Source organism: Thermobia domestica, chromosome 12 (assembly GCF_964235325.1).
Source record: "Thermobia domestica chromosome 12, izTheDome1.hap1.1, whole genome shotgun sequence".
NCBI classification, from domain to species: domain Eukaryota; kingdom Metazoa; phylum Arthropoda; class Insecta; order Zygentoma; family Lepismatidae; genus Thermobia; species Thermobia domestica.
Genome location: NC_137465.1, coordinates 73702150 through 73720401, shown reverse-complemented (window position 1 = coordinate 73720401; position 18252 = coordinate 73702150). Strand labels below are relative to the sequence as shown.

Here is an 18252-nt window from a genome sequence, read left to right as displayed (position 1 = left end):
CAGTTTAATGTGCGGAGAATGAAAGATAGTGATTACGCTAGATGATACTTTACGAAAGTGACAAGTAAAAAAAAAAAAAAAAAAAAAATAGAAAAGAAAAGAAAGAAACTTCGTGTACTTTTCTGCAAAATGTAACCTAGAAAATCTAGGTCAGTATTGCACCGAACTATCGTTATTGAGTTGTTAATTATGGCTGTGCGAAAATTGCGAATTTAGTATGCAAGCATTTCATAAACCACCGTAAAAGTAGTAGCACTGGGGGTTAGGAGGCCGATTACCGAGCAGGCGCTATTTACAAACAATGTGACCTAAGTTCTTAGTCCGTAGAAGTAAGTTAGGATATTCATCACAAGCGAACGCAGGAAAACAGCAAGTGCCGTAGAGGGGACGGAAAGTACTAAGGGGAGTGCTATTTACAGTATTTGTAGCACAAAACTATTTTGGGAATGCAAAATGTATCAGACCTAAGATAAGTTAATATTGTGTATAATTGCTTGCTGTGTGGTGAATTACAACAATGTCACCGTAATTATGCTATTTCTACCGTATTGATTTAATTACTGGCATACTATTTGGGATATTTCTACCAATTGCCGTAATATTTAAGTTCCTTAGATGTTACTACTTCTTTGTGAATATATAGATTTTACTCATAAATCTTCGAAATAGTGTCTCCACATTCTTAATATGCACGAAAAGTTAATACTTACAAGGATGACAAGGAAAGAAGTGATTTAGTTGAAAGATGTGAGAACGAAAATTTGCAAAATACACAGGAAGAAGCTAATATATCACTAGCTATGATCAATGTATAAGGATCACATAAGCAGGCTGGATAACTTTAATATGGCAAAAATAACAAAATTACCCTTTTAAATTTTATCACCTACTTTTAGGTGCTAGGGTAGTATTTTCATTATTCAATTAAAAAAAGTACCAATAAAGCTTCATACTTAGTTTTTTTTCACGCCTTTCTGCATCGAGACATATCGCAATATTGGATAATGACGTCATAACTTTAAAAATATTTTCTATTAGGCCTATGCCTATTTTTATTATTTTTTGGTGGGCTTACTTTTGCATCTAGAAGATTGAAATTTTGCACACACATTCAATGCACTCCTTAGTATTTTTCATTTTTTTTTTCCAGATCTCTGCGTTAACACAGGGGGTCCAGAAGGGCAAAAGAGTAAAAAGGGGTATTTTTTAACAAAAATCCTTTTTTCGCAATTTTACCGGTTCGGATACATGATGGAGACATGCCAGTGATACAGTTTGAAAGGCTGTTGTATTCTGAAGAGAATGAGGTACAAAACATGATCCTAGGATAGAAATGTATCAGGAATTTTTATATTAAATCCGTGTCTTTTGGGGTAATCTGGGACATTGTAGGGCTCATTGGTAAATATCCCCCCCTTACTATTCAAGATAGAAGCGTGACATTTTGTGCACACATTTAGTACACCTCTTAGTATTTTTCAGTTGATTTTGAGATCTGTGCGTTAACACAAGGGGGTCCAAGGAGCTAATTTTTTTTTAAAATGTTCCGAAAAAATCCCGATTTCTCTCAAAATTTCCCGCCTCAGGTACATGATAGGGAAATGTGAATGGTACTATTTGAAAGGTGTTTTGTTCGCAAGAGAATGAGGCATGAACCATGATCTTAGTATAAATAGAGATGATGCTGTAGCTGCTTGACTGAAAGTCTATAATTTACCGAAAAATGCCGAAATTTAAAAGGCTTGTATGTAGTCCTGTGCGTTGTATATAGACTCCAATACTTGCATACACTTTGCTGTAATATTCTGAGCCACAGGAAGGAAAGCGTGCTACGCTTTCGACACCCTACTCCTCTCCTGATGTACATCTGTCTTCTACTTCATGCTTCCTGCTGCGAAGATGGCTATTCAGTTACAAAACTAATCTCCTCGTTCAAATACAATCATAAACCAGTTGAGAATGCTCCAAGAGCATTGCCAGAACGAACGTAAAAAGAATGGAGAGATGGAGCAGGAAGGATACGATAACTGTCATTGTTTCTAGATGTAAAAGTAAATCGTTTAATCCGCACCTTTTTCTCTTTCTCGCAAAGATTAGCAAAATGTCATAAGGTAAAGAAACTTTGCTTCGGTGAAGAATAAAAATTTAAAGGATCAGAGGAAGAAAGAACAGACAGAACAACAGACAGGTTATGATCGCAATCCTTATAAAAACTGCGACGTAACAAAAATTGTAAACGTGAAGCTGTTTGTGATATTAGGTGTAACAAGAAACCTAATTGCTGAAATATAGGAAAATAAAATTAATAACAAAAGAGTAAAATAAGGAAGTAAACAGCTCCAGAAAGAAGTATCAACTCAGAATGAATGTAGAAACAACGAAGCAGATTCCAGGAAGGTTATAAACAGATTAGAAATATATTTCAGTGAACCTCTAAATACAAGCTCCACGGGAAAGTGAAGAAAAAGCAATTGAGTTGTGAATGCAGAACACTAGTTAAGGAACCATCTGCCTCATAGATTTAAATGAAAAAAAAAAAAAAAAGCTTGTGTTTAACGTTTTATTTGATGAAATGCTCACTGTAAAAAAAAAAAAATTACGTCTCACGTTATGCCGGCTAGGCTAAAGGCGACGGTAATGATGAAGTGAGTGAAATAGTGGAACAAAGAAAGTGTGAAGGGACGGAAGAACCCCGAGAAAACCCACGCATACGATGTTTGTCCCCCACAAAGCTAACTTGGCGCGAGCTCGGATCGAACCAAGGACCCCATGCACCATAGGCGAATGCTCTACCACTGAGCTGTAATGATAGTGTACACTTTATTGAAAAAAAAAGAAAAAAAAAAGAATTTTTAAAATCTAGGTACAACTTTTAAAATGTAGGACATGCTTACCTGTTGAGATCCTGTATTTAAAATGTTTATTTAAAAATAGGACCGTTTCCAATTCCAAAATTGTTTTAGGTTAAGAAAAGAAAGCAAAACTAAAAACAGAAAGGGAAACAGGTACTGTCCTACAAATGAAAGATGTAAAATTGAAAAAAAGGGCCTATATAAGTTTTTAAGAAAGGTATTGAAGAGGTCTTTTTGGAACGGAGTGTTAGGCAGATTTACATTGACTATACGCTAGGCTGCTCTTGGTGATAGTCTAATCACTGGATTCAGAAGGGACAGGATGGCGAAGATATTCATTTTGTAAGTTTACCTTTTTGTTAACAGTAATATCTATTCTATTGAAATAGAAGCGCACATAAAAACAGAATGGCACTTCTCTTGCTAATCAAAATTTTAAAATGATAAAATAGATTTTATTGTAAATAATTTTGTGGTAAAGGTTATGTAAAAATTGATATTCAATAGCCTAATAAAATTTCACTTTTGGTGATGGAAGTCATACTTTTCATAAACGGCTCCTCTAAATTTTTAAAAATTAAAAGAAAGAAACTAGTTAAATTAAAAATACAGTTTAACATTTTGGGACACTATGCTAACTTGGAACTCGTCTCCTCTTTACTATAACTTTATTCTTTCCAGCTAAAAAAATAGTTTAAAAAATAGTTAAAAAAAAAGATTAACGAGAAACGAAACACAGCCACCGCTGTCCCGAAACGCTCACTGTAGGAAACGAACTGACTGACGCTGAAGAAGCGATAGGGAGTTAATGTGACTACTGACCTGAATAAATAAGGTAAGGTGCGCGCACACAGCATAGGGATGGGCACGGGCACAAGTCGAACTAAAACTCGACTCGAGTTGAATTCGACTTGAGTTTTAAGTCGAGTCAAAGGTTATTTTCTAGAGTCGAGTCACTGTTTTGAGGTCGAGTTTCGTGTCGAGTCGAGTTTGGTAAATGGCTCGCTAGTTCAGTTCGTTTTAACTCTTGAAATCATGGCCTGATTAGACCGGAAAGTGAAAACCATGAGAAATGTAAGCAGAAATGCGGAATAATTTTAGTGATGCTCACGACAGGGTGCATCTCGTCTCGTACTGTTTGTGCATTTTGTGGGGTACTTTTAGTGTCTCGTCTCGATAACCAGACATCCTTAAATGTCATATCAAGTATATATCAATAAAAGTATGTAGTTCTTACCATCAAGGCTGAGACCTGCATGGTCGAATTTTGGAGCCCAAGCAGAAGCCCAACCCGGGTAGTGATGTCAACCGGCTCGGCTCCTTTCAACTGAGCGAGTTGCTCAAGTCGGCTCGATCCGGCTAGGTTGGGGTGAGCCAGCGACTCGGCTCGCTTGAGCCATCGGCTCGAGCGAGCTTCGCTGAAACGAGTCCATTGGCTCGGTTCGACTCGTCTCAACTGAGTCGATGGTTTGAACTGGCTCGGTTTGGTGAGCAATGAGCTGGGTTCGGTTCGGCTCGGATGAACCATCGGTTCGAGCCAGCTCGATTAGGTGAGCTGTTGACTCGGGTCACTTCTCGGTTCGGCTCGATAGTGAGTGAGCTATGAGCCGAGCCCGTGACAACCGTAATGCCAGGCCGAGCAGTATTTAACATCTTTGGTCTGTGTCCTATAACTTTTAACAATTTTTGGCTCGAACCCGAATACTTACTCCTCCGGAACTGGAACACAGAACCTCGTGACCGATATCCTTGCCTCCTGAAGACATTTCGACGACCGAGATCTACAGTCAACTAGTTTTCAGTATTCAGATTCAAACTGCCTACCTTTCAAGGTTATACACGGTGGTGTTATAATAATAATAATAATAATAATAATAATAATAATAATAATAATAATAATAATAATAATAATAATAATAATAATAGGTAGTAGTAGTAGTAGTGGTATCATTGATAATTATATTGTCTATGTAGAATACTTGAAGAGATTATTTGGAACTACACAGAGTTAAGCTCGAATTAGATCGTTTTGGCTCGACTCGACTCGAAACTCGATCCGAATTCGAGTCGAGTTGAAGAAAATTTTTCGAGCCGAGTTCTCGAGTCGAACTCAAATATGTCTATTTGGAGTCGAGTCGAGTTTCAAAGAAAACTCGCTCGTGCCCATCCCTAACACAGCAACCATAACTCGTCCAGCATTAGAAGGGAATGGGATAACGAAAAATCTCGTTCGATATTGTTTGCTGTATGACTGAGGTGGACCTGTCAACTCCCTTGTCAAGTCGAGAGGCGTTTTTGAAGTGGATACCTATGGAAACTTACGAGAATAAAGTGATTTGGAACGTAGTTATTTACTACTGCATGTTATTGGTAAGTTTTATACACAAAGATACAGGCATGCGAGGATTCTTGCTTAATCGGAACCGCGTCTCTTTCTGTAAAAATTCAGAAGAAATTGATAAATTTAAAGCGGACTTCCATGGCATACACAAATTTAATCGTTTCTGTAACGAGAAAGAATTATTGGAATATATTTATTCGGAAAATATTGTCGGAAGAAATTCTGCATTCGGACAAATGCTTTTACTGTTGACTGTACAAATTATTATTTATGTTTCATTTTACAATATTTTACAGTTCCAAGTATCTGTTATTTACACTACGTTTAGAGATAACAATGTAACTTTTAATTTAAATTATCGTTAGCAAAGCTTCTACTATTCGACTCGATTGGTATTTGTGTCTCTGTCGTCCGTCTGTACCACGATAACTTTTGCAAACCTTATCCGATGTTTATGAAATGTGGTTATGGGTCTTTATTCTTGCTTCAAAAATAACCTAGACTCTTTTGTTTTGGGATGTAATCCCTTAAGTATAAGGGGGTAAAATGAATCTCATGTTACAAGTTTACACAGGTACACAAAAGACCATTTTCCAATATTAACCATGTAAAAAAAAAAAAAAAAAAAAAAAATCGATCACGACAGAAGGTCGTGTAACATCTGAACTGTTTAAAAAATTTTCCAATCGAGAACGAACTTAATAGAAGACTTTCCTCTATCAATATGCTCAGTTATAATTATGTAATAGGGCCTATGTAAGATTTATATGATTTTATGGTTATAAAAGCCATGAAAACTGAAAGAATCGATTTTGTAATTTTATCCTTAGACTTATGCATCCATGAACATAACCCAGATATTTTTTTAATTTAAATTTTGTATTGATTGTCATTTGAATTCTTAAATGCGGTTCATAAATGCCGAGATGTGCTAAATAAAAAATTTCGGGATTTTTTTTTTACGGTTTTAAGTTTCCGTAAAAATGTTAGTCTTTATAAAAATGTTACTTTATGACCATTATGTTACTTTTGTTTTTCGAAGTCCGTCAAAATAAAGAAAAAGTTTTCTTTTGTAATTTTATTCTGAGATAGGCAGCCGCCCTACACTCGTTAACCCTTAAGAGATCCGGGGTTTTTGGGCTATTTTTTAGACTTTCAGTCAAGCAGCTACTGCATCGTCACCATTTATCCTAGGATCATGGTTCATACCTCATTCTCATCAGAATGGAGCTGGCTTTCAAATGATACCACTTGCTTGCTCATACCATATACCAGGAGCGGGAAAAATGTCAAAGGGAAAATTTCGGAGGGAATTTTTTTCTCGCACTTTGGGCCCCTCTGAAGCGGCCCTGTGTGAACGTAGCCATTACAAAAAATATGATAAATAGTACTTGGTATACTGAATGTGTGTGCCAAATTTCAAGTTTCTATCTTGAATACCAAGGGCGGAAGAAATTTTATTAGGAATTCCCACCATGCCCCAAATTACCGTAAAACACCATAATCTCAGGTAAAAAATTTCCTAAGACATCCCTAATTACCCTAGGGTCACGTTTCGCCCATCATTCTCTTCAGAATAGAACTGCCTTTCAGGCGGTATGACTCACGTGTCTCCATCATGTATCTAAGGCGGGAAAATGAGGAAAAACGGGATTTTTTGGATCTAAATATCCTTTTTTCAACTTTTAGCCCCCCTGGACCCCCCCTGTTTTAGCGCAGAGATCTGAAAAAAATCTGGTAAATACTACTCGGTGGGCTGAATGTTTATGCCCAATTCCAATTTCCAGGTGCAAAAGTGAGCCCGCCAAAAAAAAAAAAAATACCCACAATGTCCCATATTTCCGTATACAGAGGGAAATTTTTAGACATTCCCTGAGACATCCCTAATTACCCTAGGGTCATGTTTCGCCCATCATTCTCTTCAGAATAGAACTGCCTTTCAGGCGGTATCATTCACTTGTCCCCATTATGTATCTAAGGCGGGAAAATCCCGTGAAAGGGATTTTTTGTTAAAAATTTCCCTTTTTCAACGTTTAGTCCCTCTGTACCCCCTGTTTTAACGCAGAAATCTGAAAAAATCTGGTAAATAGTACTCGGTGGACTGAATGTTTGTGCACAATTTCAATCTTCTACGTGCAAAAATAAGCCAGCACAAAAATAGTACCGAAAATGTCCAAAATTTCCCTATACAGAAGTATATTTTGATAAAAATTCCCTGACACTTTCCTAATTACCCTAGGGCCATGTGTCGCACATCCTTCTCTTCAGAATAGAACTGCCTTTCAGGCGGTACCATTCACTTGTCTCCATCATGTATCTAAGGCGGGAAAATGAGGAAGAACGGGATTTTTGGGTAAAAATATCCCTTTTTTCAACTTTTTGACTCTCTGGATCCCCCACTGTTTTAACGCAGAAATCTTAAGAAAAAATCTGGTAAATACTACTCGGTGGACTGCATGTTTGTGCAAAATTTCAATCTTCTACGTGCAAAAATAAGCACGCCAAAAATACTTTACATAACCCCCCCCCAAAAAAAAAGTATTACACGAAAATATAAATTTTAGACTTATGACGTCATCACCTCCTATGTCTCGACACAGGAAGGTGTGAAACCATCCGTAATGTCTTTTGCAATGCCTCTGGACTTGAAAAACAAACAAACAAACAAAAAAAAAAAAAAAAAAAACCGGACGAAAAAACTCAAATAGGAGAGTTATAACGCAATGTACCATGAAACACCCCGTATGGTACAAATTGTACCATGAGATCCCCAAAGGGTTAATAAGCTTTTGAAATTCGTTAATAAATAATGAAAATGATGAGATATTTGTATTTTCAATATTGCGAGTACCTAATTTTTGTTAATAATATTGCCATAATTATTTTTGAGAACTTTCAAATTTACAGGGTTGAAAATTAACACCCTGCAAATAGGCTATTAGGTGTAAATATATTTTTATCTAGTACGCTGGCAATACTGCGAAGATTTGAACCTCCTCTTCTACATCTGGTTAACAGGGCTATAGGAAATTTGTATGTTTGATGGCGTTGAAACGAAAATCGTCCAAACACAAAACACATCACATGCAATCACATTTTAATGGGTTTGTTAGAACATGTGAAAAAATGTTTAAGAAAGAGAAGAGAGAACTTCTTTCTTTCTACGTATTCGCTCGCGCTTGTATGAGGCGACAGCAGCGCTAGTCTGGTGACAAGTTTTCAAACCTTTTATTCTGCAGCGTGTGGTGACTATGAAGTAAGAACTCTCGCAAAAAATTACAATTGTCGTATGGCGCGCGTAGCTAAACACAGGAAGATGTATTCATAGCGTAAACCATTCTATAAACCAGGGATTTTCAAACTTTTTGCAGTAGAGGCTCCCCTCAACCACCAAAATCTGAACGCGCCTCCCCTGTCAACAATGAAAAGTGTCAGCAACATAAATACATGTGTCCCTAAAAGAAGTATCACTATGATAAACTGTTTCATTTATTAATCACTAATGGAAATATCTCATTGACACAGGTGATCTACATTGTACACATTTAATGTTATTAGCCGGTATTAATAATTATAAGTTGTGGTAGATATTTATATTAAAATTGAAAAATATGAGTTGAGAGGGAATTTAATAAAAACCGGTACAGTTAAATGTTGAGCAAAGTCAGTGGGGTGTATGAGCTTGTTTTGAGTAACATAATTTATTAAATATCGGCATATATTTTGAAATGGCAAGATGCATCTCTTTCTGGGGATTCATGTTTGACCTATATTTGGATTCGATCACCGCCATGGCTGAAAATCCGGTTTCGCACAGATGCTAAGTTACAAAAGGAAGGAGCAATCGCAAGGCCTTCTTACTTAATTCCGGACACTCATTCTTCACTGAGCTTCAAACTTCAGACAACGATGCAGAGAAACTTGGTCTTCAATGTGTTGTCTGAAGAAAGATCAATAAGCTGTTCATCTTCTCGGGTGGTGAAATTTGAAAATTTGAAAACCCGTGCAGTAGAAGATCGTTAGTGGCCATCTAACAAGCATTATACACGTTTAAGGAAATGGTGAAAGTGTCATCCTTGATTGTACGTGGAACAGAGATGATATAAAGGCTTAGTCCATTATGTATTACTAAAAGAAGATTGCAGACTTAAGTATGCGTGTTGCATTATAAAAATGTTCCTTTGAAGGACATTAAAGAAAAAAAATCTCCGCCTCCCCTGACAACCTTGGGCGCCCCTTCAGGTAGGCGCGCCGCACAGTTTGAAAACCCCTGCTATAAGCTGTGAAATAATCAATCATCGATCTGCTCATTTTAAACTTAAATAAATGCTGTAATGTACCTTATTTTAAACCGTTAGTACTGTGTTTTTTATGATTGTTTTCAAGCACTGTTCAATATGATTATTGCTCTCATCATGTGTAATACATAAAATGATCTCTGTAAAATAAATTGAAGATTTTAAATAGAAAATATTTAATTAAAAAGTCTTGTAAGCATTCATAATTTAATCTAATTTAATAAGAGACAATTGTAGTGGCAGCTTTAGCGGGTAGGCCGGGTAGGCACGGGCCTACTCAAAAATTTTGAAAAAATATATAAAAGCTAAAATATACAATAAAGAGTAAATATATCCCCCTCTATTTATAGTAATGATAGATAACACTAGTCGACAAAAAATACTTTTTCTCTGGCACACGGAAGAAAATACCTGATTCTAATAGAACTTTTCACGTAGAATTCGAATCTGCAATCAGTTTTTCTCCATCACCCTCAGTTTTCCCGTGACAGAGGGATTTTCGGGAAATTTCCCCTCAAATTTCCTTTAAAAAAAAACATTTTCATACCTGTAGCTTGGGTACCCTTAGGTATATAAACAATCAAATTATATTGTATGTTAGCTTGATTTATGCTTAGTAAGCCCTCTAAAGTTTCATAAGAATCGCATTATTCTTTCTAGAGAAATGAACATATATAAAAATATGCTATGTGTACTGTTCATTTTACCATATTCATTAGTGCAGATAAAATCACATATAACTTCCACAAAAAATACAATATAAGCATGGTTTATACCTCATTGGATTTGAAATAAAACATATTTTCAATGATGTATACATCGTGTCACCATTTTTTCTATGAGGGAATTTCTAGAGGGATTTTGTGGGAAATTCCCTCCAAAAAGTAGTTTATAAGATTTTTTTGTCTTAACTTGTAGCAAGTAGAAATAGTTTGTATATAGTCATACAGAAACAGGAACTGCAGTAAAACATAATTTTATGTCTACATAATAAATAATACAAAAAAGTGATTTCACTTTGATTTAGAAAATAAAAATTTGTATTAGCCTATATGCTATTGTATACCACAGGAAAGGGCATGGAAAATGCTGTAAAATGACACCTCAACCAGCTCGCTGGCTCAATTAAGAGAGCTGAAATTCCAATATCAAAATACATGGAACATGCTATTTTGGGCATTTTCCCCCAAACTTTACATAGTCCTACATACCGTTCGACATATAAAGTTGAAATTTGGTATTTGTATTAGTCTATATGAATAGTCTTTAAAAGAAAGAAAAGTCTGTTTTGTGGGACCTTGAACAAAGAGTTGAGAAAAAGACTCATAAAATGCTTCGTGTGGAGTGTTATACTGTATGGGGCGGAAACGTGGACATTACGTAAAGGTGACGAAAATCGACTGGAAGCCTTCGAAATGTGGGTGTGGAGAAGAATGGAAAGAATTAGTTGGGTCGAGCGGAAAACGAATGCGAGAGTGTTAGAAATGGTGGGTGAGAAAAGAACACTTTTAGATATTATTAGGAAGAGGAAGAGAAACTGGTTGGGACATTGCCTAAGAAGAGATTGTATTATGAGGGACGTCCTAGAAGGTATGGTGGCGGGAAAGAGAGGGAGGGGGCGAAAGAGACTACAATTAATGGATGATATTAAAACAGAAAGATCATACGCGAAGACGAAAAGGTTAGCGGAGGACCGTGGAGCATGGAAGCTTCTCAGCTGCGGCAAGTGACCTGCCAATAAAGGCAGAATACCTATGATGATGATGATGATATGAATAGTATCCCTGTGCGAAATTTCATGACAATCTGAAAAATTGTGTTTATTTGACCTGGAATGGCTCGAATGATAGGAAAAATTGAGAGGAAATCGTTGCAACTTTATTATTATTATTATTATTATTATTATTATTATTATTATTATTATTATTATTATTATTATTATTATTTGCAACTTGGCAATATATATTGATACATGATTAAAACTAATACTAGAGAAATCCTTCCAAACTTTAGCAATGAGGAAGGAGCATACTGTTTATGTAATATGAATTTTAAAAATTCCTTCTGACTTGGATCAGTATTTGTCGAATAGTAATGCCGATTATATTGATTTTAGTCAAATTATTGAAGTTCTTGATACATTAGAAAATAGTAATATATACTTTTTTTTCTTACAGACTCCAGCCTCTTGTAATCACAGAAGAGAACTTTTTTATATTTATATTTCCTGTCGCTTCTCTGACGTCCTGCAGCCATGGCGTTCGCGGGGCTCAAGAAGCAAATCAACAAGGCAAACCAGGTGAGGGATAACCGTCTATAAATTTTGTGTCTCTTATAAGAATTTGTGGTTTTTGAAGTGGACTGCTTATTTGAACTTTTCAGAAACGCCCCAATTTTTTTTTATCGTGAATCAATCTAATTAGAATAATATCCATTTTCTTAAGATCTAGTTTTGCATTATTATTATTATTATTATTATTATTATTATTATTATTATTATTATTATTATTATTATTATTATTATTATTATTATTATTATTATTATTATTATGGTTGGTTGGTTGGTTGGTTGATTTATTGATTTCGAAATGGGTCTTATCTTTCTCTTAACTAATATAAAGATCTTTTCTCCAAATACTTCCCATTTCGTTTAGAAAGCGTATTCTGCTATTGTTGTATGGTCAATTTAATGGAAAGCCCTTACAATTTAGAAAAATAATATATATAAAGCCCATTTATAGAATATAAAAAAATCTACGAAATGGCTGGTAGAAGTTGTATTTTCATAGTGCCTTTGCTAAATCTTTTATTATATCGCTGTGAATTAAGAACTGGGTGCAATATTTGTTTTACATTACAGTTTTCTCATCCCGTAATTATGTTCATACCAGGTCTTCGTAAAATAGCACAATTTAGACATCTTCATATAGAAACAACAAAAAAATTAAAAGAAAAAAGAGCTATTTTCGTAATATAACTATTCACTATCTTTAAAACTTAAGCGAGTAAAGTTTCGTTGACTAATAATTTTGTAGTCAAGTTTTCTGGCATTCTGGATTTCATATGACAGCCATGCCTCTGTAAACTGCGTTCGTTGTCGTAATATAAGCATGAATATTCTTGATACAGTTCACTTGACTATGCAGCACAGAGTGGAAAAACAAGTTTTATATTAGTACGAAATGGGAACACTGGATAGAAGTATTTGGTGGCGGCAATATAATTAATTTGATTAGTCCGTTTACATCTTCGATTATAGGGATTTCTGGATTTCCCTGTGAGTAGATTCGACGATGGTCCACAGCGTAGTTGCCACAGTTATTTATGAAAACAGACAATGACACAATGTAATAATAAATTGCTTCCCTTTGGTTTCATCTCTTGTATGGTATGATATGATTGAATTTACCCTATTTCCCTACTTTCGTTTAAAAAAACGTGTAAGAGCTTTAGTAGTGGTTTATTTGTGTAGGGATGGATATTGTATGCCAATTCAAGGTTGGAGTTTGGTAGCTGTCAAAATTTACATGTCCAAATATCATGTACGTGGTAGCCACAAAAGTATAATCGATCCATTTTTCGTTGCGTATTTTCATAACGAAAAAACATTGTCTCCTCAGAATTTTCGTAAATGAGCTGATTACGTCCTGTTGGAAAACGTTGCGGACATCAGTGAAAATGACAGCCTTGAAACTCAACTCGAACACGTGTTTTGGTGTGTCGGGGCCCTTAAAGTATCCGTCTACATAAAATCCAGGAATAAACTTTCCTTTCTCTGTAGCTGTATGAATAATTCGTTTTTCTTCAGGTTTCTTTACGTAGTGCAATATGTTAACTGGTTCTTTCGACGTTTGCACAGTTGATGAAGGGATGCCGATGTTATTAAGTTTCCAGGAATTTCGTCGGAAGGCTGAATTCATGCTCTGGCCTGCATAGCACTTTTCAGAAACGTATTCACGCGGATCTTTGTGTCAAACGTTGACATGAACAACATACAAGTTTCTCGGAGTACGTTGACACTCTGTATACAATGCTTTGCCATGTTTTTAAAACGAATGTGTCGTTTCGATGTGTCTTGTACCGTTTAATGATTTTTATTCGTTCATGTACTCTATTTCTTCGGCGGCATAATAGTGAATGTCGGGCAATTATTCTGCGTAAGCAGATTGCGGTTGTTGAAAGAATGTGGAGAATATTCTTTGGTAAATTAAATGCTGTGTACAGTTTACTTACAGCTATCGACATGAAATTTAAGGAATCATTATATCAGCTTGTTGATTTTCGTCGCATTCAAGAATATAATAGATTTCAGTTGACGCTCCTTGGCCATAATTTTCGATATAAAATGGCCATCATATCCTTTAGAGGGGGTATGAGAAAGTTCGTACAATCTCCTAGGAGAAATCCACACGGGAGAACTCTGACAGCATGATGGTATTAGTCTTTTTCGTCATAGTCACCCTGTCTAGCGACACATTTTTGCCCGCAGTTCTCCACTTTCCGTAAGCCCATTTTGTAGAAATCCGCAGTTTGGCTTTGAAACCACAGTTCAACCTCAGAAATGATGTCATCCCTACTCTCAAAATGACGTCCTCTAAGTGAACGTTTCATTTCTGGGAAGAGAGAGGTCACTTGGTGCTAGGTCCAGCGAGTATGGGGATGGGTCAATATTCATCCTAACTCTACTACCTTCATCGTGGATGCATAGACGGAATGAGCTGGTGCATTGTTTGCCAACAGCAACACCCCTTTTGTGACGAATCCACGATGTTTCTTCTTTATTTCCTCTCGTAACTTAGGAGATGAGAATAATAGGTACTAGTAATAGTTTTCCCTTGTGATAGCGCAGTGACTAAGCCAGAGTGGGGCAAAGGGCGAGCGCCTCCCTGGTGGCTACTTCTTCCTTACTGACTCCACCCAGACTGCCCCGAGACTCATACAATCTTAAAACATTCTCTATATATGGCATTTTATACCAGTATCATAACCAATCTCATTGTCAAATAATTATTGTATTATCCATGCATTTATTATGTAGCAGATTAGTGCTCAAGCTTTCTTCTTTGAGCGTCTGCGTATACACGTATATTTCTGTTTTCTAATTTACTGCTTTTTCCGGTAAATTTTAGTTCTTCCGTATGATTTTTAATTACCAACATTGAGAATAGGCAACATTGTAGATCCAATTTAACAGAAAACAGAACTTTCATTGTGCCTAGCAAACAACAATACTAGAGTTCGTCGACTTGTTTTCTTCCCATTGGATCAACTTCGATTAAAAACAAAAGGAAGGTAAAACCATTAATTATATTAAATACATTAAGTATAATATATTAAATACATTATTAAACACATTAATTATATTAAATACAATAACTCATGTATATTTATACAGGTTTGAAGTTTTTAGTTACACATTTTTTTCATTTAAAGATTCTACACTTTTTTTTTTCTAAAACATTATTCTCGGGCATTCAATATTCATAGGATGGGCTTATAAATAGCTTAATTTGCGAGTACCAGAGCTTAATTTTTGGAGCAGATAAAAAGAGCTGTGCTTTCCCTTACTGCAAATGGTAATAATAATAAATGTATGGAATTACATTGATTAGCTACGAGTTCTTCGGCAGCCCCGTGTCGTAACATATAGCATATATTACTACGTATGCTACAGACCAGCCGTGTGCAACAGCCGGCCCGCGGGCGTAACCCTGTCTTCCGGCCCGTTGGTCAGTTATTGAAAACAATAATTATTATAATTTTTCTTTTTACAAAACCTGTTAAGAGTGAACTGGAAATTTTCCATCGATCACACAGTGCGCAACGTGGTAACGCCCTGAAGACAAGCACTTTGCAAGCACAGGTACTTGGGGGAAATTTCCCTCAGATAAGGATTGCTAGATGTACCGACAGAGTTCTAAATGCATTATTCTGCTCCTCTTTAGTGAGTAAATACAGTATTTTGGTTACCAGTATGACAGTTGTTTTGTGTTATTGTGATGAACATATTCCATCATTTAATACTACACTATTCAATTGTCGTAAAAGTGATATACCTACATTGAGGCCCGCGACACCATCTAGTACTCTGCGATTGGCCCGCCCACTGTTCCAAGTTGCACACCTCTGATATAGACGAATGTGGGTTGGACCCTGCCAGGTTGTGGTCATACCGTCGGATTCTTACCTTGGCGCTTCGATGCAAAGAGGAAGGTAAACCTGCTTTAATTTGGGTACCAACACTTCATTCAGATGTAAATAGACATTGTTCGCTATGGGGTCGCCTCCAGCGATAAGCATGATTGGTTCGGCTCTCGCAATGGGCATAACCCATTCTTCAGTTTCTGATATGGGCTTATGTGCTATAATGGGGAACGGTCAGGGAACTTACTGCACAATCCATGCAAATAGGGCAAGTAGTAACCCGTAGGGCCTATTCCGTCTCAGAAAAACAACGGTGGTAGTAGCCACTTGTTCTCGAATGTGCTCCAAGGCTGATGGCCGACGATGAGAATGAATGTAATGGCAGAATGCAGAAAGTGGAAAGAAACGGGCGAGCTCACGTATATGGTGTTTGTCCACTACAGAATCCACGTACCGTGAGCTGTGATCTCTCCAAGAATCTCACGCACCAGTGGTGGTGGTGATTATTATTAGTCCATTAATAGGACAGTGATTATACTTCAGTAGTAGTATTCTGACTTCAGATATTGAAAATTAATGATTTAACTGCATCCAAACTGAAAAGAAAAAGAATAAGAAAAAAGTCATTAAACAAGAAGTGGTCTCATGAACACTTTTGTAGCTGGTTATTATTATCGTCTTTGATTCATTAATCTATGGAGTACATGTGGTTTTTGCTTAAGTTGTAGTTCTACGTACATGTGAATTTTGCTTAAGTTGTAGTTCTACGTTCATATAACTTCGGCATTGAAGATAGACGTTAAACCTCAAACAAAGAAATGAGCAATGCTTGTTATTGATTCTGGCAATAGGAGCATCATATCGCGGCAAGTGTGAAGTTAGCCAAAACTTCCATTTGTTTTGGTATAGTCGAGACGTTCTATTGGTCCCCAACCGGCCTCCTTTGTACTCAGGCAGAAAATTTACTTTAATCGCCCTCAGAAATAACACTCCAAATAAGCCATAAACGGCACGTGTTCGGTGTCGAAGCAGGGGGGGCAGGGAGGGGCATTTGCCCCCCCCCCCTGAGTTTGATATATATATAGATTTTATCAATAGAATAGTAGTAAATCAGTGAAAAACGCGAAATTTTACTAATATCAAGGGGTCTTGCCCCCCCAAGCAAAATCTGAAATGACGCTCCTGTAGCCGAAGTAATACGTTGTTGCCATCGCTAAACTTTTGTTATCGATGGATACATTATATAATAATAATAATAATAATAATAATAATAATAATAAAAATAATAAAAAAAACACAACAATCATTAAAGGAATTCAGTATAATAGTATGGACAGGGGCGATCAAGGACGGATTTCTGGGTGTGGCAAAGAAAGATTGTATTTTTTTTTCTCATCGGGCTTTTGCGGCACTGCCTTGTGGGGGGGGGTGGGGGGAGGACAGGGGCGAACCACTTAACATGTTTCGTTTCATTCATACAAGCGTTATCGTTATGGAAGTTACATAATATTAACAATATGCTATATTTAAGAGTAATATAAGCACATATCATGAAACTAATGATTGATTTCTTTTTTCCACTTCATCACAACATATCCAAATTGAATTCAAATTAAATGAAATATTTCAGTTTAACGTCCCACAATTATGCCCTTCAAGCTAAAGGAGACGGAAGGAGGAGGATGCAATGAAAACAAAAGTAACGAAAAAACTAGATAAATCTGTCTTTCTGCGAAGACTACTGAAGAATCAGTAAACAAGAGGGTGAAAATTGCAACATCGCTTTCTTTTTCAGCAGGTTAACTGGCAGGCCACCCTCAACTGGAAGGACATGTTGAATTTTCTCTCTCATGTAACAGAAACACGCGATGTCCTTCAATGGTGTTCCGCTTCCTTTGTAGCCGCCTGGGGACGGTTTGAGCGATTTTACTATAGAACTGCATCAATAATTCACAGACGCAAGGATAGAATATTTATTTGTTCAGGGTTTAAACTTTCTTCTCAACATTTCTTCTTTTGATAAATCCAGCCACACTTCAACAGTACATGATACGGTTGTTGACTCACATTGCATTTTGTACAACGAGCGCAGCAAATTTAAGGTGTTTCTGCGAATATAAAGCCTCGGTGTAAATGCCAACATTGTCTAAAAATTTTGATATCGATTTATCAATTTCATCTGTATGTTCAGGATTTATTTCCCTATATTTGGTGTTGCCAATGAACATCTTGATACAAGCAGGATGAGAATTCCATGGAATGTCATTAGAAATAAGCGGCATCAGTCTTTTTTTTTTTTTTTTTTTCTCAGTAAACCGTAAGCCAATTGTGTATTTCGAAAATATTTTTGTACTTCAAATAATAATTAATATTTTCTGACCAGAGTATGTGCTTCCTTATTAAAAATTATAATATTTCGTACTTCAACAATATGTTTGAGGTCTGACTGAAGTGAAACGTCCTTTCCAACTAAATTGAAAAGATAGACTGAGCACCCGTACGTACTGATGTGCGAGTATTTTTCTTTTAGATTTTTTTTTTTCATTCTTTGTTACCACGGCGAAAACCTTAATCCAAGTTTTCCCTTCAAATTTTGTAATTGCAGAGTCAACTACAA

The 18252-nt window shown here is 36.3% G+C and overlaps 1 protein-coding gene across 8 annotated transcripts in view; it reads left to right on the top strand.

Annotated features, from left to right (window-relative positions):
• EndoA (SH3 domain containing GRB2 like, endophilin-A) overlaps nt 1-18252 on the top strand; it is a 334762-nt gene that overhangs the window by 94938 nt on the left and 221572 nt on the right. For all 8 annotated transcript variants that reach the window (XM_081733790.1, XM_081733788.1, XM_081733787.1 and 5 more), the window contains exon 2: nt 11669-11790. In XM_081733790.1, the coding sequence (XP_081589916.1) occupies nt 11746-11790 (45 nt within the window). In that variant the 5' untranslated portion in view covers nt 11669-11745. The remainder of the gene's footprint in view (nt 1-11668; nt 11791-18252) is intronic.